This window comes from Malaya genurostris, chromosome 3 (assembly GCF_030247185.1).
Source record: "Malaya genurostris strain Urasoe2022 chromosome 3, Malgen_1.1, whole genome shotgun sequence".
NCBI lineage: Eukaryota > Metazoa > Arthropoda > Insecta > Diptera > Culicidae > Malaya > Malaya genurostris.
Window position 1 is genome coordinate 176,048,020 of NC_080572.1, and position 24,197 is coordinate 176,072,216.

The following is a 24,197-nucleotide window of genomic DNA, read 5'->3' on the forward strand; positions in this document are numbered from 1 at the left end:
CACGAACTTCCACTGAATTCTCGTTTTGTTTCGATTTCTCACAATCATCAGCATATTAATTTAGATTGAACCAAGTTTCGATAAATGCTGTTATGTATAATATAAATTGAATAAGTTAAAAATATAATTAAATTACATTTGAGCTAATTATTTTAGCTTTGTTTGATTCAATAAACTACTTCGAACGAAACTACACTTTGACGGAGATACTTTTAACATCCCCAGGAAACCTTTAACAGATGAATATATACATTCGCAAAAGAAACTGAGTTATTTTTTAAATCATAATTCCTAATTGAATTTAATTTGGTTCATTTTTAAGTAGTTAAAATAATACGAGTATCAAAACTTTCGGAGCACGCATCCTAAAAAGACAAGGTAAAGATTAAAAAAAATTGACTAGAACGCACGGTGCTGTGATCAAGAGATTGTAGATTTGCTCGATGCTGCTACATCGGGGTGTGTACAAACTAGACTAGAATGTTTACACTGTTATTAAACTGTACTCATAGTAGCACAAAAATGTATCTTTACATCATAGAATTATGTATGTTAAAATGATTTCTCCTTGGAGGATCGTTCGCGCAAATCAATCAACAGTCATCATTTGATGCCTCCATTTTTAGCCTTCACATTCGCTAAATTTTTCTGCTTGATGGACTCACGCCAGTCGGCCTCAATCTTCATATAAGTACCACCCTGCTGGTAGGTGACAAACTGATGGTTCTGTTCACTGCCCGTCTTCTTTCCGACCATCGCGATTATCTGCTTCATAGCACGCTCTTCAAATTCACGCTGATTGTCTTGATTGCTTCGAGCGGACATGTCACCAGCCCACTGCCGGCCATACGATAATTTCGTTTTATTTTTAACACTTTTAGGTTGAAACGACATGGGACTGCTGTACTCGGATTCTCCTCCATCGCTGCTGCTACTGGAAGAGTGACTTAGGACGGTGCCAGATTTATCAACATCATCCGAATCTGATTCAGTATCAGATTCTGCGACTGATTGAGATAGCTGTCGTGTAATAAACTTTCGAGTAGAACGACTCGATTGTGCTTCGCCATCCACGTGAAATGTCGGCAGCAAACCTTGCCTAGAGCGATGAGGCAAAATTCCGATACCGTTCCACCAAGGGTCGCTTGCGGTATTTGGTGGTTTGAATGGTGCAGTTTCGTACAAACAACCTCCTTCAGCAGCTTGTACAGCAAGTTGTAGGATCGCTCGATCACGATCGGTATCAGCTTGCACTGTATGTTCGCGGAATTGACAACCCTAAAAACAAGAAATTAATAAAGTACTATGCAATTTTGTCCCACTTACCGTTGGCCCTGGAAGAGTTTCGTATCGGTAGGCCTGTTTCCCGCAACAAGGATAACGGCCTGCCGGACCAGGAACCCTTCCTTCTGCTGCAGGTCCTAGAAACTGTGGTTGTTCTGGATGATACTGACACCATAACATTTGATACACAGCAAAATGACTATCGCATACGGCACAATACAAAAAATGGCAATGTCCCCACAACCGCCAATATACTTTACGCCACGAGCGTAGTTCTTTATGGAGACTGGCCACATAACTAGTAATATTCCACGCAGGATCCTTAACATGCGAACTTATAAGTTGGCCCCAGCGATTTAAGCGTATGTTTTGTGGTACACAATGTATGAATGTGCTAATGGTTTGGGTTAAAAATTTGCCGCATCGTATGCAGCGAAACATTCCAACTAATGTCGCGTAGTGACCTCTTAGAGCTTGTGGTTCTATCTCACAAAGACTTTGAATCAATTTGGTCCAAATACGTGGTGCAATCCTATCCTTCTTATCTTTTACCATTTCCAGCTCAAGATTTGTGAACATTGCTGCTAACCGAGTTATAATGCTATCATTTAGACATGCCAAGTTAGCAGATGCTCTAACTACTTCATTCAATCGAGCATGACAAAAAGATAGACAATCCAATAGCAGTGGTTCCATTTGCAGAAAACTAGCTGATACTAATATTGGCACTACATTAGACGGATCAAGCATAGGCCAATCATCTTGAGACATGGATTCTTTCTTCACCCATTTCATTAACCATTCAAAAATTTGTAAATCGCAATGTACAGAAATATCCATGTCTTCTAATCGCTGTCCGGCTGTGACGTCTGCAAAGTAGCCCATTTTTGTAACGAGCAATTTTTGAGGACATGAGAAATCTCTAGATGTTCCTTTAACTTCGTCGCATACATGAATAATAACTTCAGGTCTAAAATGTGTCAAATAAATTAATATAACCAATGCTATCACATCATTGAAAGCTTTTCTTACTCATTTCGAATGTCGGAAACAGTCATTTGAGAAACAGACGACTTTCTTCGCGATTTACTCGTAGTGCTACTTGCAATAAGGAAACTATGCGACGCATCTCCGACAGATGAAATATTACTTTTTTTAGAGCATCCGTTAGTCTGACTCTCGGAACCGTTTGTTTCACCTCCACTTGGTCCCAATTTAGACGCAACTCCTGCGCCAGGAGTTATCTGCACAATAGGATGATGAGAAGATTTCGAGTTCGTTCCCTTATGATATCCATGACTTGTAGTATTGTTGTTAGGACAAATAAATGGCAAAACCGAGTCCAGAATTCCCTCATTAAGAACTTCGTCTAATTTTTCGTCTAGAAGTGGCTCTAAACCTCGTTTCGGAACGTCTACTGTTTCTTGTTTATTCTTTTGTGATTTACATTGCGAAAGCGATTTCTTTTTAAAAATTCTCTTTTGTATTGCTCCCTCATTATCTTTCTTTGATGATTGATGTCGAGCTGGAGAAATTCCAACATTAGATTCAATCGATAATCCTGTATTCACACTATTAATGAGTTCGTTTTTCGCCAGCTGGTTGTAGTCGAACGGAGGATTTTTCTTGCTGTTATTAAAAGAATCGTTAACTTGACATGTAATCTTTAAAAATTCTAAGAAATCATGCATCGAAATAGTCTCGCCACGATCTTGTCCTTTGGGATCGGTCATTGATTTAATGTAATTTTTCATTGGACTTAGCACTGAAAATTTCTGATAAAAATCAACTGACGAAAATAAACTACAAGTTCGCCATAAATGAATAAATGAATAAATAAAAATTTCATTAAATGGAAAAGTTATATTGTCATGGCAACGGTTACTGTTTCCTGTGTAATAAAATTTAAAATTAGCCTGCCCAATGAGTGAGCGTTTGCTAAAAGAAATCTAACTGTACACAGAAAATAAAAGGTATCTATTCTAAGACAAATAATTACCTAATTTTGATTTGTTTTGAATCGCTTCTTTCTTTTACCTTTACTGTTTTTGTTAAAACGGGCGATTCCATAAGTAGAAATTCATTTGCAATATATAGATATTTACTTGCACATACAGATTTCACACAGAATATAAGCATGAACATGATATAACCTCACAAAATTCTCTGAATGAACATCATTTGACAGCTATCGGTGGTATGTTTACGTGTTCATTCTAATTTGAATTCATGTTATAGAAAGTATAAACAAACCACTGATACATGCCAAACATGAAATTTATTCATTCGAGTTCATTTGGGATGTCATCTTGTGAAACTTAATATAGACTTTAGATATAATAGGAAAGAACATGTTTTACTTAAGGAAGTATTAGTGTGCACTAGTGAAGCGACTGAAAACCGTTTTTTTTAGACAATGCGCTGATTCCCAAAACCATCACGTAGATTTCATTTTGTAGCTTTTGACCGATATTTCTGGAACCTGAACCACAAACTAACAGACAGGACATTCAAATTAAATTCTTCAATCATTTTAACGGTCATTTCGAATATTCCTTTAGTTGGGACAGTACTCGCATATGGCACGATGGCGCCATGTAACCCTGTTAAAAACATCCTGTCTGTCATCTAGACTGTGTTTATTTTTTCATTTACCAACGGAGTTGTCATTAATACAGAATTACCTGTAGTGTATTGATTTGTATACGTCCATGCGGATTTCATGCAGGATACAGATTTAATCTTGGATTTAATACATACTGTATACAGAATTGTGCCTACTTCTCATCCTTCAACGCAATACAAAATCGAACCCGTTTTGTTACAATATTTACTTACTTCTGGTCTGCCGCTACTTAATTTCGGGTGAAAATTACCAACACATTCAAAAATAGTCTAGATGAAAAACGTTGAGAAAAATAAATGGTTACCTTCCAACATCGCTAAAAATATTAAAGACTCTCTCTGTTCTTCACGAATCGAAACAAGGGAGCCACCGACGACACGACCTGCCACTCGTGTCTGAAAACTGTGTCACAAATTTAACTACCCCTCAGTAACTCGAAATGTCAAAATGATATCATTTGAAATACGTTCGAAACTGGCAACACAAGTCGATAAAATGTTATTTGTCGGAAAACAGTTACCATAGCCTTGGTTACGCATTCGGTTTCTTTTATCACAATATACAAAAAAAAAAACACTAAAATATGTAGTCTAAAAAAACCGGTAGATATATTGGAATCGAAAACCGTGATTTTTTTCATATGAAGAAATATAAACATTTGATTCAAGTTGCAGTGAAATACATAAAAACGAGAAAAAATGAAACTTAGAAAAACAAAAATTAGTCACTCACAATTGTGTTTTAATTCATAAATAGTAAATATGTATCTTTTAAACATATATAGCTGACTCTGTAGAAGTATGAAACTCAACTAATCGTAAATTTCGAGAGCCAACTGATAGCTCATTTTGTCTTTGAAGCAACTGATAGCTCATTTTGCCTCAATTATAAATATTGCGAATCACGGTTTGTTTTTAAAAGTAATCTTAACTATTGAAAACTTCTAGGTGATGAAAATTTGCTACACTTATGTGGTTTTTGACTTTCTGTACTTTGTACACTTTCAATAAGATTCACATTAGTGCATTTGCGGAAGATCTTTCAGGCTGATTCTTCTCAATAAACTAATTCATAAGAAACAAATTTCTTTTGAAATCGTTAGCCTTCATTCTAAAATTTATTCTGCAAACAGATTTAAAAATATCGAGATCGGTTGAGTCATTTCCAAAAAAAAACAAACAGAGCAGATTGAAAAAAATGGTCAGTTGCTTTATTTTTACGGTGTTTTATTTGTATTCCTAAATCCTAATAACCTAAGCAAAATCAAAGCAAGGAATCTTAGGAAAAATCAATACGTCGTTAATCAGATTAAGGGTGATTATCAATATATTACTGCTATCGGTGAATATTTTGCATAACGTTACTGCTGCAGCGAGTTATCCATACCGATCAAAATATCCGAATTGAAGTCTATTAAAACTTTTCCGATTCGAATTATTTTTGTCTTTATTTCCGATTCGGTTTAGTTTCGACACGGCGGTGTGCACGGACGCTCATATTCACTTCCATGTTCCGATGCGTGTATTTACATTTGTCCGGAATCATTTTGTATCGATTCCTTTATCCGTGATCCGCTCGCTTAATCATCTCTTTCGTTCTGGTATCTTCAATTCCTTGTCTCCCTTCTAGCATCAGAGTGACCTGTACGTGTATGCTTCCGCTGATTTAATTGTATTTTTTAGCCTCCATTATTGTACAATAGGAACCATGCAAATTTTCGTTCAAATTTGATTTTTCCAGATAATAATCGAATTGTAACTTGAGCTATGATCGTAATGATTCAAGTATCAAAAGATCTGAAAAGTTCCAGCCCTGGAAGCAGATACATGTTTCAAAAGTCATTAAAAGGAATAATAATGTAAGGTATCTTACCAAAATTGAAAAACTGGAAGCTTCCAAAAACTGTTAGTAATGTTATCTGCAATCTAAGTTCATTCTCACTTATTCAGATATGCTAGATTAAACAATAATAAGCACTAATCGAATAATTAAAACAAAATTTAAATTTACCCCGAACTAACAGAGCAATTTCCGAAAGCAGAGCATTTTTACAATTTGTTTGTTTATTTAAGCTCCCAGTGTTCCTTGGTAACTAGTTCGTAGCAACTTAAACAGTGTTGCTCAGGAAGATTATTTTTATCATTTTCAAGGGGTCCCTATATTTATGGTAAATGGCGGTAAATCGCTCACGAACACTTTTTATTCCTATTTTTCTTTGAAGTGCCTGGTCGTGTCGTCGGAGCCACCGACAACACGACCTGCCCCTCATCTATAAAAACTGTTTCGTAAATTTAACTACCCATCAGTAACTTTTAATGTCAAAATGAAATTTCTTGGAAATTTTTGAAAAATGGCAACTGTTGTTGCTGAATAACAGTAACCTTCACCGTGGTTACTAGTTTCGATAATGAAAACAAAGCAAATCATTTTGGTAATGAGATCAGTTTCAATTAAATTCTTTCTTTAAACTAAATCAGTTTTTTCTGGTAGCTTTGGCATTTGATTCCCTGATGCGAGTCCGTTGGAAGACGTTACAAGATGGATACTCTACAAGACGAGTGAATTTCCAAAACATCGCGGTACTTTGGGTTACTTAGCCATATGTCTCTTTGTACTACTCGACAGCTTCATCAGAACTACATAAGGTCTTGACGAATAGGACAGGAAATTTTTGGAACTTGATAATAAAATATCACAGTTTCGTAGAAGCAATTTTTCATTACTTAAGTATTGTATCACAATATTCTCGAATATAATGTTCATATCTTAATTTTATGTATTGTAATCATCATTTTGCATGAAAATCGCAAGCGGTAAAACTACGATGAAGTCTTCGTTCATCTTAGTCACTCGCTGAGTATTTGAGTCAAATGCTTTGGACCAGCTTCAAATCACTTCATTCAGGTGATCTGGTTAATCGATGGTGAATTAAGAAGCTTTGATTGTAGTATGGATGTTTCTGCAATACACTTCATTTAAGTTATTCGAGAAGCAATAATTTGTTGATGGTTAACCATTGTCGGGCGCTAAAAATTTGGGTGTGCTGAACGAAAGTTTTCGGTTGTGTTTTGTGGATATGGACGAAACTGAAATACATAAATTATGATCAAAAGAACATGACAGTTTTTACAAAGCTTAAACTAACTTTCTTTAAACAGTTTACAGTAATGAATTTTAACTTTCGAAGGAAAAGGATCCTGCAGTTCGCTCAATTGAGTTCATTGACGTGCTTCCTTAGCAACTGATTCATAGCAACAAGAACAGCGTTGCTCGAAAAGATAAGATTATTTTTATTATTAAGAAGGGGTTGCTCAATCTTATGGTAACTAATGGTGAATCACTCACGCACACTTTTTATTATGATTTTCTTCGAAGTGCCTGGTCGTGTCGTCGGAGCCACCTTAGACTATGCTGATCTCAGAATATATCACATCATCACAGGCCTCGTGGATTGTTAGGCTCTGCAAATGGATATAGAGATTAGTTTGTTTTGTTACTTCGAATGTCTATGCAGTTTTGCGGCTAATCAAACACAACATCCGAGACTTTACCTTACCTTACCTAACAGCTATAGTCCTTTGCTGTATCAAAAATACGTCTCCACATAACTCGGTCCATGGCTGCTCGTCGCCAGCCACTCAAGGCACGGATGCTTCTGAGATCACCCTCCACTTGATCGATCCACCTTGCTCGCTGCGCTCCTCTTCTTGTACCAGTCGGATTAGATTCAAGAACCATTTTCACTGGGCTGTCGTCCGACATCCTTATGACATGCCCAGCCCATCGTAGACCACAGACTAACAGACATGACAGTATGAGTAAATTCTTATAAAAATAATTTTTCGTGATGCACTAGTTCCATCTATATTGTTCTGCGCGAACTATTTACTATCTATACACCCCTTGTGTTATGTAAAAGTTTTTTTACTAGTTGGGTTCCCCCCGTTTGTCAACACCGATCAGCTGCTTGCAGGGATGCTGATTTCATCAAAATATTTGAAAATGAATCGTCACAATAAATTATGTGATTACGTTGATAATATATTCAACTTTTTCGCGATGTTGGAAGGTAACCATTTATTTGACTCAACGTTGTTCATCTAGACTATTTTTTATTGTGTTGGTAGTTTTCACCCGAAATTAGGTGGCGGAAGACCAGAAGCAAGTAAATATTGTAACAAAACGGGTTCGATTTTGTATTGCGTTGGAGGATGAGACGTAGGCACAATTATGTATATAGTTTTGGCAATATGTATTAAATCTGTATCCTGCATGAAATTCGCATGGACGTATACAAATCAATACATTACAGGTAATTCTGTATGGACGGCAACTCTGTTGGTAAATGAAAAAAAAACACAGTCTAGATGACAGACAGGATGTTTTTGATAGGGTAACGTGGCGCCATCATGACACATGTGAGTACTATCCCAAATAAAGGAATATTCGAAATGACCGTTAAAATGATTGAAGAATCTAATTTGAGTGTCCTGTCTGTTAGTCTGTGCGTAGACGTCCGATTTTAGTTGTCCGTACGATAGGTGGTTCTCCTAGCAGCTGTTGCAATTCGTGATTCATACGCCGTCTCCAAGTTCCGTCTTCCATCTGCACTCCGCCATAGATGGTCCTCAGTACCTTTCTTTCGAAAACAATGAGGGCGCGTTGGTCCTTGCCAACGCGCCTTGTATTTTCTCCAGAATGTTTATATCCCACTAGTACGCAGTATTCTGTAATTCGGAGTTACAATCACTGTCATCAACCTACAAAATGGATGAGTATTCTTCAGGGGCTCTCTTATTCGATGCAGTTTTGCGACTCATCGATTACCCCATTCTTTCATCATTCTTCGAAGCTTAATTCACCGTACACAGTGTGGCCATAACAATCGCATGGATGTTCGTTATCATTGTTTCAATAGCCTAGATCATGGATAAGGAAACATATGGCACTTTAAATTTTGGATCACTATTATCATGTTCCGGAACCGGATGAGACTGTATAGACGTTCTAACATTTGTATAAATCGTCCTAGTCATTTCTGAGAAATACTTTTAAGCTTTATTTTGCATTTTTTGTCTGGCACCAATAATATTTTTCTGTTGCTGCATCGTCACTTCTAATGATTTTCAATACTCATCTCGATTGGATGGAAAATAATGTATGATCATATTGATATAAAAGTTTCCTGATTGTCTTGGAAATGGAACATGTTTTAGTATTAACTGTTAATTTTCCTTTTCTTTAAGTTTTATCTATTCAATAATATTCCATCTAACTAAAGTTTTAGTAGGACGGGAAATATTATTATGATATATATATGAAAGCACATCCCAAGTAACCACCAAATACAAATAATAATACCCCTAGGTCCCATACAAATGAATCGCTAATGCTTGGTTCACCAAAATATCAGTTTAGCCTAGCCTTTTCCTCAGCTAGGTAGTGACAAGTTGATATGTTGAAAAAATAAATCAACTGGCAACTCAACGACATCAAAGTATGCTGATGATTGCTATTTATAAGAAAACGAAGATCGAAATGAAATATCCAGCCTAAAAACCGTTCCGAACCATTTATTTTAGTTATAAATGTATCGATGAAAGACGTTTGGCGAATCAACACAAAAAACTATCGATAACAGTAGACCTTTCAGTAAATTACGAAATATCATTATATGAACACTTACATTTTACAGGGTGTGACCCGAATTCGTTTCACTACCTAATATTTAAACTGCAGAGACGGAAACGCACAAAAATATGTAAATATCTGAGTACGTTGTCATGTTCAGAGTGTACACCGACAGTGTACCTCAAAGCGTAAAACGTGTCCTCGAAAATTTGTCGGAGTATTCCGTATTATAATTGGTATTTTTAAGCACGACGCATTATAACTGTACATAATTTCAACTTTAAAAATTCCCGTAAAGAAATTTGATTAAGTGCAGCGGAGTTACACATGTTTTTATAATGCTATTATAAAGCTGAAAAGGGCGATTATCAGACTCTTATAGGATCTAACAGGTGAAGCAGGAATTGCTCATTATTAAAGTAGCAATAATGCAAATATCTACTTTATCGATGGTAACAATTTCAACTGTCGATTATAAATGTCACAAAGCAATGCGATTATAAATGTCACAAAGAATGCTTAAATAATGAACTACGGATAAAATTCAAATATTGTAAAAGATATTTTTTATTCTACATAAATAAATGAAGATCACTATTAATGTTGTTTATGGCGTATTATTCCTCTATTAATTTGGATTTGAGCCCATAAACCGTGGCTCTCTGGTTTCGTAGTCAGCACCTTTCATCTGGAACCTTAACATGTTTTGTTCGCTGATAAGAATCTTACTTTATAACTAATTGCATACTATATTTTCACAATTTTAGATAACATTTGTATATGTTACTAATGCATAACGCTGCACAATTTTCCGATGTAAGTAAAAGGCAAATTTTCCTCAGTAATCCATTTTACTTCTGTACTACCGACACATATTGGTAATGACTTTTAGTATTTAATTAGCTTCACACTTACAATCGAATTGTCACAAAAGCGCATATGAACTGTTCGAAAAGCTTAGATGTTGTATAATTCTCATATAGAATGCATTCTCATAACAGGTGGACAGGAATCTGAAATTGAAATGTCATGTCATCATTTAAATCATTTAAATGTTTTTGAAAATATGCTAAATATAGTTTATTGAAGTTTATTTATTTACATACATTATATAATTTTATGGTTTTAATGTCTAATTTTCGACCTACACAACCTTGAAAGAATTGAACAATTTTTATTAGCAATCAATGATTTCATTAGCTGAACATTTTTGGAGTTATGCAAATAAAAAAACAATTTCTGGTAAACTTTTGAAAGGCGCATCAGCAAAAAATGGTTCCTCTTTGTTTATTTTCTCCTTCAAGTTCAAGTATCAACTGATAGTTTATGTTTTCATTTTGAGTTTCATGCATTGTGAAAGAGATGAATATAAACAAAAAGAATCTGTCACTTGCTGGTACGGCGTTACAAAAAGTCACCGATAATTTAATGAATATACTTATTATGTAGACTTTCTAAGGTATGATGTAGAAAACCTGATTCAATCACTTCCACGACGATTCTTGCAGCTATTTTGTTCAAAACTTTTATATTATATGCTTGACACTTAGTATTGCCGCATTCGTCAGGAAATATAAGGATTATTGACAAAACATATATACATCAATACAGCGACACTTCAAACTAACATGTTATGACATTGATCTATGTCATAAAGCTACACACTTTAGTCTTATGTTCGAATCATTCGATCAAATACAATATTGTATTTGATTCGAATCAACATGTCTGTACTTAAGATTAAAATGTGATGATATTTGATTGAGTTACACTTTATGCGTTAAAATTTTGAAGCACAAATGAAGTGTACTTGAAATGTTAGGAAATGTAGAACTGGAAATGTATTAAACACATTTTGAAAAAGTGTCGATTTTTAGCGCATTGTAGTTAAGGACTGGTGTATAATGACTTTTTTTCTCGTGTAGAGCTATAACCGCTGGGTATAAAATTTTTGTGTTGGTATTTCTGTTGTTTGACAGCTGCCAGATGGGACAGCTGTCAGTTTCGAAGGACGTGACGTCATGTGTTTCTTTTCTGCACGTTTTCGTAGCAATTGGTAGCTGCAAAAATTAAACCAAAATGGTAAATAATAAATTATTCCTTATTTTCATTTTTAATTTTAAAATAAGTTGAAGGAAATGTAATCATGACGGTCTGGTAACGCATGGTGTTAAAAAATAAAAGGATAGTTTGGGTTTTGTGTTAGAAATAGATATTTTAATTTTCTGATTGGTGATTGCTTCGTATTTGACATCTACCATCACAAGCTGTAGCTCCAAACATGAATTTTGATCATCCGGTGAAGCGGCTTTCTTACATTGTTTGTTTGCTTGCTTTCAGGGTCGCGTTCGTACAAAAACTGTAAAGAAGGCGTCTAAAGTTATCATCGAGAAATATTACACTCGATTGACTATGGACTTCCATACCAACAAGCGTATAGTCGAGGAAGTAGCTATTATTCCAACTAAGCCACTGCGGAACAAAATTGCCGGGTAAGCATTTTATAAACATTACTCTCACAGGAAACCGGGATGAAACAGATCAAGTTTTGATTGACCAGAACTAGCTTACTAATTATACCCGTTTTGTAATGTAGAATGCATGCTTATTCATTGTTAGGATCCGGATAAGTGCTTTCTTCGTGTATGAGAACGGAATTATGCGGCTGTAGTTATTTGATTATTATTACATCCCAAAATTTATCATAGTTGAATATTCTAAAAATTTCATAGAATGACAAACTTTGAGTTTTGTTTATAAAGCACTGGCACCAAATTCTGGGTTAAGCAAGAATGATAAAGATTCTACCTATATCCATATTTAGTTCATATATCTATCATATGAACTGTTGAATGCTGAAATCGGAAAAGTGAAAATTACTCTGAAAAATCCGTTTGTGTTTTCGAATTCTAAAATCGGTTATAAACTTTAAGTAATGTTATTTAGTTTCGGTTTTCTCTTCGACTCTTCAGTGCATAACAGTTTACGAGTACAAACACGGTTTGGATTTTGTAGTGCGAAAGTCGTTTTAAAACACTCAGTTCAAGAATCGAACAAAAATAAAGCAAACCCGAGTAAAAGCTTATCCGGTTATCCCGTAGTGATTGATTTATTCCGGGTTGTAATTTACTGCTGGACAATGCATAGATCTTACACTGAGGTCTGTTTTTACGCGGGGGATACGTACCGCGTAACATCGGAAATTCGCGTATAAAACCGCAGCACTAAAGAAAAAATTGTTTGATACCGAATATCTTAGAAATGCGTGAAACGTCCCAAAAAATAATTTTTAAATGAAGGATTTTTATTTATGACAATTGTCTTGGAATTGCGTGAAACGTTATCATAAGAAGTAACCAACAAAAAAATTTTTTTGGATAGGCAAAAATAAATTGGAGATAACACCATATCTCAATGTTTCATGCATTTCAAAGACAAAACAAGAAAATCGTGTAACTTCGGAAATCAGCGTAAAAAAGACCTCAGTGTACTTTCCTTCAGGATCATATCAGAAAAAACGGCTTATTTATCTTGAAATTAGATTCTATTAACTGAACATTTCAACACAATTGTATTTATTTGCAGTTTTGTGACACACTTGATGAAACGGCTACGTAACTCGCAAGTTCGCGGTATTTCGATCAAATTGCAGGAAGAGGAACGTGAACGCAGAGATAACTATGTACCGGAAGTGTCCGCTCTGGAGCAGGATATCATTGAAGTCGATCCAGAGACTAAAGAAATGTTGAAGCATTTGGACTTTAGTAATATTGTCGTCCAGGTGACCAACCCCACGGCGCAAGGCTACAGCAGACGTAACTGAAGTAGAACCGATAGCGTAAATTTGGCATTGATAAGAAAAAAATACATTCAATGTAGAATGTGAAATAAAAGATCCCAAGGTATCTCAACCGACAGGAATATGTGTTACTTGTTGGACTAACTCCCACATCAAAATCCCTTAGGGATAACCCTTGTATTCAAGCAACTTTTTTTTGTTCCTGTTATTTAAAACTGAGGTCCTTCTCCAAATTTAGTAAAACTGGAAACTAAAATTTGATGCAGAAAATCAAACGGTGCGGTTATGCATTATGCATGAATGCAAGAGAATTTACATCTTTACAATTTACAATCTTTTTATGCGAATTTTCAAAGTTTTGCAGTTTTTTATGCAAAAGTTCAAAGCTATCCGGTTTTTTTCATGCAAATTTTTAAAGTTATACGGTTTTTATGCGAGTTTTTAAAATTTCACGGTTTATTTTTATGCAAACTTTAAAGTTATGTGTGTATTTTAGGCGAATTTTCAATGTCATGCGGTTTTTTTATGTGAATTGGGACGATAGCTGTCGGGTGCTTTAATGATAGCATATGTCAATATCAATGTTCGTCCTTGAGCTCTCCGCAGCAACACTTTTCTTCGACTTCCTTTACGATGCACCAACTACGGGATAAACGGAGCCGTTATTGGCTTTCAATCGAGTGTCATCTGAGTTCGACTTTAATCTTTCACGAAAAAAAAACAAAGGCCCACTTCTTACTCAGTATTAGAAATAATCATTAGGGTCACGTTGTGTCTGTTGATTTTACAATAAATAAATAAATTGTTCGGCTACGCCACTGGCTCCAATGTTCCTATCTAAAGATACACCGCACCAAACAGAAACTTTTAGTAAATGTAAATGAACTCGAAGACCAATTGAGAATTATCAATGCCCCAAAGACGAACATTTTAAGTATGCACACTTTCACACAGCCAGAGATGTCCATCTCCTCTGTATGACGAAGAGCAAGCGAAAATTAGCCCCTAGCACTGACAACTTCAACGAGAGCTCTTCTCTTTTACATTCATGCACCACTGTTATATAAAGTGTGCACGCGTCATGAGTGCGCGTGTTTATTTTCTTTTACCTCTAGCACTGAATCGCTCCAAAGTGCTAGAGCAGAGCTCTAAAATTCTTTGAGGTGGACGCAAATATTTTCACAGAGGTGTACACGCCGGTTAGCACTCTGGTGTATGGATTGCGTAGAAGAAGCGTGGGATACGCAAAATCAGCAAAAAAAAAACATTTTATCGTTGAATTTTTGTTTTTCCTTGCAAGATTTGTATAGGAAAACCAGATCTACTCTCTCTTAATTGAAGTTCACAGAAGTGTTCGTTCACCATCATGCGCCAGTGATCACTTGGGTGTATTTAGTCTAAAGCGACTCATGCGAAGAGAATGTGGTTCTCTCGCACCAGCTTCTTGCAACACAAGCCCACATTCAACGTTTGTCTAGTGGACACTGAATTACTTGAAAAAGTTCATTCCATAATTTCAATTAAGCTATATCATACAAATCATTTCTCACCCTCTCATACTACTTCTGACGCAGAAGGCGAAAGCAGCTAGTCGATGCAGTTCTATTCACCAAATGTCATCATGAACACATGAGGAGACATGATATTGGAACCTGCGAGCACTATGTTAATGGTTTTTTAAACTCAATAGGTCTAAATATCTGTCACATCGATTTTGTTACAGCTCTTTCGTATCGAAGAATTAACGAAGATTTTAGGATCATAAAGATTTATTCATAATATTGTGCTTTATAGGCTATAAATTATGGAGAGCGTGTCACTTTTATTTGTGTTCAAATCAATCTGACGATTATATCCGTCTATTTCTTAGTGTAAAATCAGTACAATTCACTTTAACAAAAAAATATGACGAAAAAGTTTAAATGGAAACAAACCGTTTATACTCGAATTTAAGGGAGAACTGGTTCTTAACTAGTTTTAATAATTAGAAAAACTTCATGCTTCGGTTCTACATTTTGGTTTTATTTTTTCAATAAAAAGTACATATGAAAGGCAATAAGTTATTGCCCTTAATATATATTAATTATGGAAAGTGTTGTTGCCAATAACATTGATTTATCACTGCCAAACATACTCATATTTCAATAGCGGTTCTTACACGAGTCATTAAAAATGTCATTACTAAAAAATAATATCATTTTAATGAACGTGTAATTGTGCACTAATGACGAGATTTCTAACAAATTTGAAATACATCATTACTTAGTCATCATTTAAAATGACATTTTTAATGCTCGTGTAAGGGCCGCTAATCTCATTTTCCTCATCTCAAGATTAGTTTTTTTTGTATGTACATGCGGGATTGACGAATATCAAATGAAGTCGAAGGATGAGAGAACACATACGGCGAGACAATGACGAAATTTCGCCTGGACAATTTTGACAGAAGCCAGAATGCAGCCAGCTTTCTGATGATTGCCAGAATTCCTCACAAGCGGGAAAGCATCATCCCAGTAATTTAGAACATCGGACGGATCGTGTACAAAAGCTTATGATTGCGATTCTAACAACCGCGAACATACACTCAGAAAAATAAGATGGTAACTGCTACCATATGTGAGGTTAGTTTAATCATATGAGTATAGTGGATTTCAGCACACAATAAAATCAGATGATGTTAACAATATGCAAGCTCACTTTTACTATGAATGGTTTTGGCTCTAGAATAGTAATATTGAACTGTTTATCGTATGAATAACTACTACAGTTGGAATGTTTAACATGACCGTGATAGCATCTTATTTTTACATTGTACTTATTGTTTTAATTAGTGTTATGGTATTTTTGATATTTCACTTCTGGTTCGTTCGAAACATAGAATTATGGTTAATTTGACAATGGTGAAGATCATTCGAACATGCAAAAATGTTTAAAAGTTATATTAATTGAAATTTTGATGCAAGAATAACAAGAGTACATTAAAACCTGCTTTATTTTCCTAATACATTTTTACACCGATTTAACATTATATAAAGAATTATTCAGAAAATTTATTTATGCAATAAGAAAAATATTATGGTAACAGTAACTATATAGAGGGCCAACTTGACCATGTGGGTATAGTGGTTTTCAACCGACTATTAAATCAGATGATTTCAACAATAATCAAGTTCATGTTGACTATAAATGGTATCGGCTCTAGAATAACTAATACGATTGAGATGGTCAGCTTAACCATGACCGAATCTTTATTTACATTGTAGTTTTTGCTATGACCAGATTCATGGTATTTTCGACATTTCACTTCTAGTTATTTCGAAACTAAAAGCAGTGGTTGATTCAACAATTTTGAATCCGGGAATCGAATGATATTCGTCGTTTTTCACATCAATCGCTTGATGTTGTTTCTACAGCGACTGTTGGCACCGATACCTCACGACTGGCAACTCTTCCGAAAATAATGGGAACGGATGCTGAGCTGAACCACCAAAGAGATTAACAGAAACCTGCTAATCACAGTGAGAAGAAAAGTATAGTGTCGATGTGCTCGCTCAGTTTAACGGAAATTTCAAATAAATTATTTACAAGTGTATTAAAAGATATTTATAGCAGGTAGTTAATATTAAGGCACATTTGAAATTGAATTATTAATATTTTGCAATTATATAGTGAATTCGGTGATTGTCACGTTGTTGACTGCTGATCAGTAATACTGAGTGAAGATACAAGTAAGAATGAATTGATTTAATATATGCTTGATACTTATTATGTGTCCATAACAGTACCAGCAACGTATTAGCGCAGGAAAGATAATCTCTATCTTATGAATTTGAACGGAACACTGTTATGTAGGTAATCTTAATATCCTCTATCAAACATAACCTAAAGTGATAAACTCATTGTAGCTTGAACCTGTATTAGTCGTAAATAAATTGAATTGTGATCAAATCTGCTATCAAGAACAGTGTTTGCCTATCTTGTTCCTGGGAACAATACTTCAAGATAACAATGGCACAACCGACTAACAATAGTCCTGTTTCTGGAGACCCGAATGATTCAATCTTCAACTGTGTTGCTTGCGAAAGACCTGATAGTGCTGATAACGTCGTAGCCTGCGATCACTGCGATAACTGGTGGCATTACTCGTGCGCCGGAGTTTCAGACACCATCGCCGATCGAAGCTGGATCTGTTCTAGATGCCTTCCTTTACCCGTTGCCCCGGGTTCTACCTCGTCTAAAATGACGTCAGCTAGTCGTCGACAAAGGTTACAATTGGAGCTCCAACACTTAGCCGAGAAACAGGAGTATGAGAAGAAGCAACAAGAGTTAGAATTGCAAAAACGATTCTTAGAGCAAAAATGCAAGTTGCTTGAGGCAACCATAGAGGCAAACGACGATGACGATCGCCGTAGTGTAAAAAGTCGAGTGATCGAGATCGAATCTCGAAACCGTACGAAATCAGTCGCTAGCTGGATAGAAAGTCATGCTACGACAACGAATCAAAATGCATCAGGTGTCAAAATTACGATCAATGAAGAAGAGGAAGAAAGAAAAAGGAGACCTACAATTGCGAGTAAAATAAATCAAGCACCAAAAAGCTTAGTGGTACATGGAAGAGAAAAATTAAGTATGAGCGATTTTCAAATACTTCACCAGCAACTCGATAAGTGTCAGCAAAGCTCTGTACCGACCTCAGAACAGCTTCAACTTTTACGAGAAGCAATTGAGAGATGTCAGCTGCAAACGGAAATGAACCCTAAAGGAGATATAGATATACCAATACCAATACGTCAACAAAAATCACCAAGGCTGACACCTATGCTTCCTCGTATCATGCCTCCTGTGGTAGAATAATCCAGCCACAAGAGAGAATAATAAAAATATATACATCGTGAAATAAATATTATTGAATTACTTAGTAATCCAGATAAAACTCAAATTATATTGTAAACAATAATTATATTGTTTTACTAAATGACGCAATGTAGTTTCAGCATATTTATAGATTGTAGTCTAAATTCTAAAAAACAACGGTAATTATTGCGATACAGACAAATCTCAATCTAAGTAGTCTGAAAGCAGAAAGAAAAAAAATGACAGGATTGACTCGACGAATTCCATAAAGAACGGAAGCATTTTCCTCCTGAAAATTGAAAGGATGAACAAAGATAGCAGAATTCCAAGAAAATATCACGACAATGGCGCAGCACCGTAAACTCCCGAAATGTAAGTATAACGATGAGAGTCCAAAGTCAGATTTCAGGAAATCAGATCGATGAAATGATTGGGACCGGTAAAAGAGAAAAGTTTGCGACAGGTCAAACTATTTCAAGTATCAGCCAAACCGATAACCCGAGATGCGGTCCTTCGTGCGACAGGTCACGAAAATAAATGAATGACTTGCATTAGGTCAAGCTAGATCACTGCAAACCGGTTTGAAAAATATTATTTTGGCTGGTTACATTTTCATTTGAGCTTTCGACAGGTAAAGCTAATGACAAAAAAATACAAATTTCAGATTTGAAATTGTGAAAAATGAAAAAAAGCTAGATAAACTGTTTAAAACATGGTCTACATAATTATTTGAGCTTTCGACAGGTAAAGCTTTAACAAAATCAACTTGATGTGAAAACTGTTTTTTTTTTCATGTGTACAATCTAAACATCGTTCAATAACTTGTTCCGTTTTGTTAAAATAAGTTATTCCTGCTCGAATTATTATAAACTCCTACGCTTACTGACAACAAATGAATCACATTCTAAGAGTCGCGTAAAATTGATGAATTTCCCCAAATTTGGTCACTCCACTTTTGAAATCTATTTGGAGTGACTTGAAATCCGATCAACATAAGGCCGATTAATTAGCTGTTTAAAACTAATTGGTTTTTACTTTGGTTTGAATCCAAATCGAAAACGGCTTCTGCGGTTAATTCTAAAAAAATAACTTTCATGCAGTTTTGTGATTAATCGTTGTTATAGTAAAACCGTTTCTGTTAGCGAAAGAGTTTCGATTAGCGAAACTGAAGAAATGTAAAACACATTTGTCGGCTGGGGATTATTCTAGTACCACCAAATTGATTGAGCATCCCATGCATTGATTTTTTTTAGTTTTGAACTAGTCTCCGTTTAGCAATATTAGAAATTGTTTGATTTTCATTACTGATTACAGTGTCTGCATTATTGTAGACCCTGCCACCAACATAGAGCCAAATCTCTTCAGTTCAGCAACGCCATCGCACAGTATCACATTCAACATGTCATGTAAAATGTATGGGTGTCAAGTGCTGTTATTTTCACGGGCGCGCGTTAGACAGGAGATGGTTTACAAAAAAAGTATATCGCGGTAAAGTATGGACAACGTGAATCAACATCACAATCAGCAATGGTAGCAGCAGTAAGAACCGGACACACGAAGCAGTGGTCGTCTAGATCAAATTTTGCTACGAAGACTAGAAATCGATATCTTCCCTACTCTCAAACCAGGTCAAGTAACAATCAGCGATTTGGCCAATCTACGGGATGGCTTGTGAATAACATTGAAACATACGAAAGAAAGGCAAAAGATTTGAACGACCATCATCAATCCAGCAGATGTTGGAGATGCTTCAGCTTCTTTCATTTACCTTCGGATTGTGGAGCAGCAAATCTTGTATGTCGGAAATGCGGTCGATTGGGCCACATTCAGAGAGCCTGTCAAGCGTCAATTCCAGGAAATTCAAAGCGCGTGGCAGTCAAAGAGATTTCGGAAGTTGAACCGAAAATGTCCAAAAACGAGATGGCCGAGGAAAAAGAAGAAATTTCAAGATCAGAGGATCAAGTTAGTGATCAATTTGAAAATTAATATTCTGATACAATATCTGAGTACAGTAGATAATATTTGAAAACGAAATAATCAACTTTTTTTGTATGATTCAATAGAATAATGTAGGCCTTATTTCAAAGGGCGTTAGTATTGTAGAAGTACTTCAATAAAAACACACTTATGATCAGCATAAATTTATTTAATAGGTAAAGAAATCCCAATGGCATAAATACAATCAAGATCAATATATCATATGTACTGTCCAACCCAATGCGGAATGCACAATAATCGCTACTGTAGCTGGAATGTCATGCGAATTTCTTGTCGACTCCGGAGCACAGGTGAATACTCTAATTGAAAGTATTTACTGGACACTGAAAAATGATAACAGGTACAGAAATAGTCTGTACAACATCAGAGAAGGCTCAGATATACCCCTTAAAGCGTACGCTTCGAAGGACGAATTGAAAGTACTCGCAACGTTTGAAGCACATCTGTATATCTCTCATGATCGTCCGCAACATCTTGAAAAATTTTATGTTATCAAAAATGCCAATCGTTCTTTATTAGGTAGATCAACAGCCGTAAGGTATAGCGTATTAATGGTAGGAGTCGGCGTCCCCATCCAATTGCGAACTTCTCATTCAAATACGAATAGTATTCAAAGTAAAACTATTTCGTCAATTGAAGTTAGAGAGCCATTCCCGAAGTTCAACATACCACCAGTTAAAATCAGTTACGATACGTCCAAATTTCCATGCAGAAACATATGTTCAAACATTCCTGAAGCAATCAAGCCTTTGGTAAAGAAAAGACTCGAAGAGTTGATCAAATCGGATATAATCGAACCCATTCGTGATGGTATGAATTTATCATTTTGCTCATCCATGCTAGCGATTCCAAAAGGGAAACAAGACATTCTTCTCGTTATCGATCTAAGAGGTCCAAATCAGTATGTAAATAGAGCTGCATTTGCTATGCCAACACTCGAATCTATATTGGCAAAGTTAAACGGCACTACATGGTTTTCTACAATTGATCTTACCAACGCATTTTTCCACATTGTGCTAGATGAAGAATCACGGCACCTTACGAATTTTTATACAGAATTTGGAGTATTCAGATGCGTACGATTACCCTTTGGATTGTGTAATGCACCCGATATATTCCAAGAAGTGATGCAGCGAATTATCTTAGGGAATTGCTCTGGAGTAGTCAACTATCTTGATGATATCCTCGTTTATTGGCGAACCTAAGGAAAAACATGATGAAAATCTAGCCGCTGTGTTAAGTTGTCTCAAACATAATAATGTAAAATTGAATAACGATAAATGCATCTTCGGTAGCCAAAAGGTAAAATTTGTCGGTTTCACATTGACCCCAACAGGATGGAGTGTAACTGATGAAAAGAGAAGTGCCATAAGAAGTTTTAGAACACCAACGTCATGCGCAGAAGTAAAGAGTTTTCTGGGTTTAGTTACCTTTGCTGACAGATTCATCCAACACAGAGCAGATTTGACAAAACAACTTCGAGCTCTCGGAAATTCCGATAAGTTCTACTGGACGAATAAGGAAGAAAAAGAGTTCAACTTCTTACAAGATAACGCATTAAAGAACATACAAACTCTTGGATATTACAGTCCAACAGATGTGACTGAGTTATATGTTGATGCAAGTCCAATTGGATTGGGTGCTGTTCTTGTGCAGTATAATACTGACAATATGCCACGTTTAATATCATGTGCTTCCAAAGCACTCACTCCCACGGAACAGAAATATCCCCAAACACAGAAAGAAGCTCTGGCTGTCGTTTGGGGAATAGAGCGTTTCACTTTTTATCTACTCGGTAGAACCTTCACTGTGCGAACAGACGCTGAAGCAAATAAATTTATTTTCGGTACAACCCACCGGTTCGGCAAACGAGCCGTTACACGAGCGGAATCATGGGCTCTTCGGCTTCAACCATTTGATTTTGTCATGAAAGTTGTAAAAGGAAAAGAAAACATAGCAGATATTCTATCACGGTTGATTCACAAATCTCAAAATGCGGAACCATTCGAGGAAGACAACAATGGTAATTTCTTATACTCTTTAGATGCCGGTTCCATGAACATTACCTGGGATGAGATCGAAGCAGCCTCAGAACAGGATAAAGATCATAAATCAATAATTGAAGCTTTAGTCTCCAACAAATGGCCACGGAATCTCCGTAAATATGAAACACAGAAAAATACCATCAATACTTTCAATCATTTGTTGTTCAAAGGAGATCGCACCATTTTACCAAACTCACTCCGCATGAAAGCATTGAAAGCTGCGCATGTTGGTCACATAGGCAAAGCTTCAATGAAAAGAATTATGAGAGAGTTCTTCTGGTGGCCTGGTATGTCGGTTGATACTGAGAAATTTGTGAAAAGCTGCGAAACTTGTGCACTATTATCTTGTAAAAATCCTCCGCTACCACTCTCATCAAGAGAAATTCCAGATGGTCCATGGCAAATACTGCAAGTCGATTTCCTCTCTGTTCCGGGCTGCGGATCAGAATTTTTTGTTCTGGTGGTGCAGGAAGCCGGTATGCTACACGGTCTAGTGCATATAAACGGTCTGGCTTTAGTAGGCTTACAACCAGCTTGTAGTTAACCTCACTCAAGCAGATGGGCGGACACTGTCTGCCAGGTTGTGGGCTGATAAATTACAAATACAATTACAATTACAATTGAGCGCAGTGGGCTTACCACTCGTTATGTTGGCTTGTAAAAACGACTCTCGTAATGGATTTTTGAATCCTCCACACTTTGAATATATGCTAATTCAATAGTTATTGTTAGTGATTACTGTCACACTAGAGCAGGGGTTCCCATACTATTTTGGGTCAGGGACCCCTTTACTATAATTAACTTAGGTCTCAGACCCCCATCAACAAATTCCTTTGAAAAATCAATTTCTTGCTTTTTTAATATTGTTGTAAAATACTTACAAAATTCTACGTATGGTCAAATAAACACAACTTTTTTAGCGAAAATATTTCAAATACCAACGTATATCAAACAATAGGGGGTCGTCATAGTCAGTTTTCGTTCACGTCGACCCCCGTAAAAAGGATATCGACCCCAAGGGGTCTATATCGACCACTTTGGGAACCCCCTGCACTAGAGCTATGAATCATGGGTAATTATGAATGACTAACATAAGGTTATATGTATATGTATTTGTCGTGATTTTTTCTTGGAATTCTGCTATCTTTGTTCATCCTTTCAATTTTCAGGAGGAAAATGCTTCCGTTCTTTATGGAATTCGTCGAGTCAATCCTGTCATTTTTTTTCTTTCTGCTTTCAGACTACTTAGATTGAGATTTGTCTGTATCGCAATAATTACCGTTGTTTTTTAGAATTTAGACTACAATCTATAAATATGCTGAAACTACATTGCGTCATTTAGTAAAACAATATAATTATTGTTTACAATATAATTTGAGTTTTATCTGGATTACTAAGTAATTCAATAATATTTATTTCACGATGTATATATTTTTATTATTCTCTCTTGTGGCTGGATTATTCTACCACACCTCCGAATCCAGTTCCACAATTAACTTCGAAAACCCCGAATGCATTCAGACCTTCTCCGGAACAGTTAGCAGCCCGGCAAGTTATGCCACGAGATCTACCTGAATTCTCAGGAGATCCCGAGGAATGGCCAATATTCGTGAGCAGTTTCAATAACTCAACAGTGGCATGTGGATATAGCGATACGGAGAACCTCGCTCGGTTGCAGCGTTGCTTAAAAGGCAATGCACTAAAATCTGTAAGATACTATCTTTTAACTCCCGAATCAGTACCAGAGGTCATGAGAACATTACAAACGCTTTTTGGACGACCAGAAATCATAATAAATAAATTAATTAAAAATATGCGCGAGTTTCCAGCACCAAAACCGGACAGATTAGATATGTTGATTGAATTTGGAATCATGGTGCGTAACCTGACGCAGCATCTCATCATCGCTGGCCAACATGCACATTTGAAAAATCCAGTTCTTCTTCAAGAGGTCGTAGAA

At 36.0% G+C, this 24,197-nt stretch overlaps 3 protein-coding genes and 1 long non-coding RNA gene across 4 annotated transcripts; 3 read left to right on the forward strand and 1 right to left on the reverse strand.

Annotated features, from left to right (window-relative positions):
• Positions 1 to 320: 320 nt before the first annotated feature.
• LOC131439663 (SANT and BTB domain regulator of class switch recombination) lies at positions 321 to 3,116 on the reverse strand. Its single transcript, XM_058610958.1, has 4 exons — positions 2,974 to 3,116; positions 2,317 to 2,913; positions 1,327 to 2,254; positions 321 to 1,278 (listed from the first exon to the last, which is right to left on the reverse strand). Exons 1-4 carry the CDS (start codon positions 3,036 to 3,038, stop codon positions 604 to 606), a joined length of 2,265 nt encoding a protein of 754 aa, XP_058466941.1. The 5' UTR covers positions 3,039 to 3,116; the 3' UTR covers positions 321 to 603.
• An 8,401-nt stretch (positions 3,117 to 11,517) lies between these two features.
• LOC131437941 (small ribosomal subunit protein eS17) lies at positions 11,518 to 13,456 on the forward strand. The gene is made up of 3 exons (XM_058607633.1): positions 11,518 to 11,623; positions 11,882 to 12,033; positions 13,127 to 13,456. Exons 1-3 carry the CDS (start codon positions 11,621 to 11,623, stop codon positions 13,362 to 13,364), a joined length of 393 nt encoding a protein of 130 aa, XP_058463616.1. The 5' UTR covers positions 11,518 to 11,620; the 3' UTR covers positions 13,365 to 13,456.
• Positions 13,457 to 16,820: 3,364 nt separating this feature from the next.
• On the forward strand, positions 16,821 to 17,240 carry LOC131437240 (uncharacterized). Its single transcript, XR_009230738.1, has 3 exons — positions 16,821 to 16,952; positions 17,010 to 17,068; positions 17,123 to 17,240. It is a non-coding gene; the product is annotated as an uncharacterized LOC131437240 (long non-coding RNA).
• Positions 17,241 to 17,252: 12 nt separating this feature from the next.
• LOC131437241 (uncharacterized) lies at positions 17,253 to 20,258 on the forward strand. Its single transcript, XM_058606456.1, has 2 exons — positions 17,253 to 18,566; positions 19,526 to 20,258. The coding sequence occupies exon 1, from the start codon at positions 17,349 to 17,351 to the stop codon at positions 18,192 to 18,194; it is 846 nt and encodes a 281-aa protein (XP_058462439.1). The 5' UTR covers positions 17,253 to 17,348; the 3' UTR covers positions 18,195 to 18,566; positions 19,526 to 20,258.
• Positions 20,259 to 24,197: the final 3,939 nt, after the last annotated feature.

What these genes read in the sequence shown, in the direction of transcription:
- LOC131439663 (XM_058610958.1), bottom strand. Translation starts at nt 3,038, where the DNA reads ATGAAAAATTACATTAAATCAATGACCGATCCCAAAGGACAAGATCGT. An exon ending in GTTTCCGACATTCGAAATGA is followed by an intron (nt 2,255 to 2,316) that starts GTAAGAAAAGCT and finishes GACACATTTTAG; the next exon opens with ACCTGAAGTTATTATTCATG. An exon ending in AAACTCTTCCAGGGCCAACG is followed by an intron (nt 1,279 to 1,326) that starts GTAAGTGGGACA and finishes TCTTGTTTTTAG; the next exon opens with GGTTGTCAATTCCGCGAACA.
- LOC131437941 (XM_058607633.1), top strand. An exon ending in CTGCGGAACAAAATTGCCGG is followed by an intron (nt 12,034 to 13,126) that starts GTAAGCATTTTA and finishes ATTTATTTGCAG; the next exon opens with TTTTGTGACACACTTGATGA.
- LOC131437241 (XM_058606456.1), top strand. Translation starts at nt 17,349, where the DNA reads ATGGCACAACCGACTAACAATAGTCCTGTTTCTGGAGACCCGAATGAT.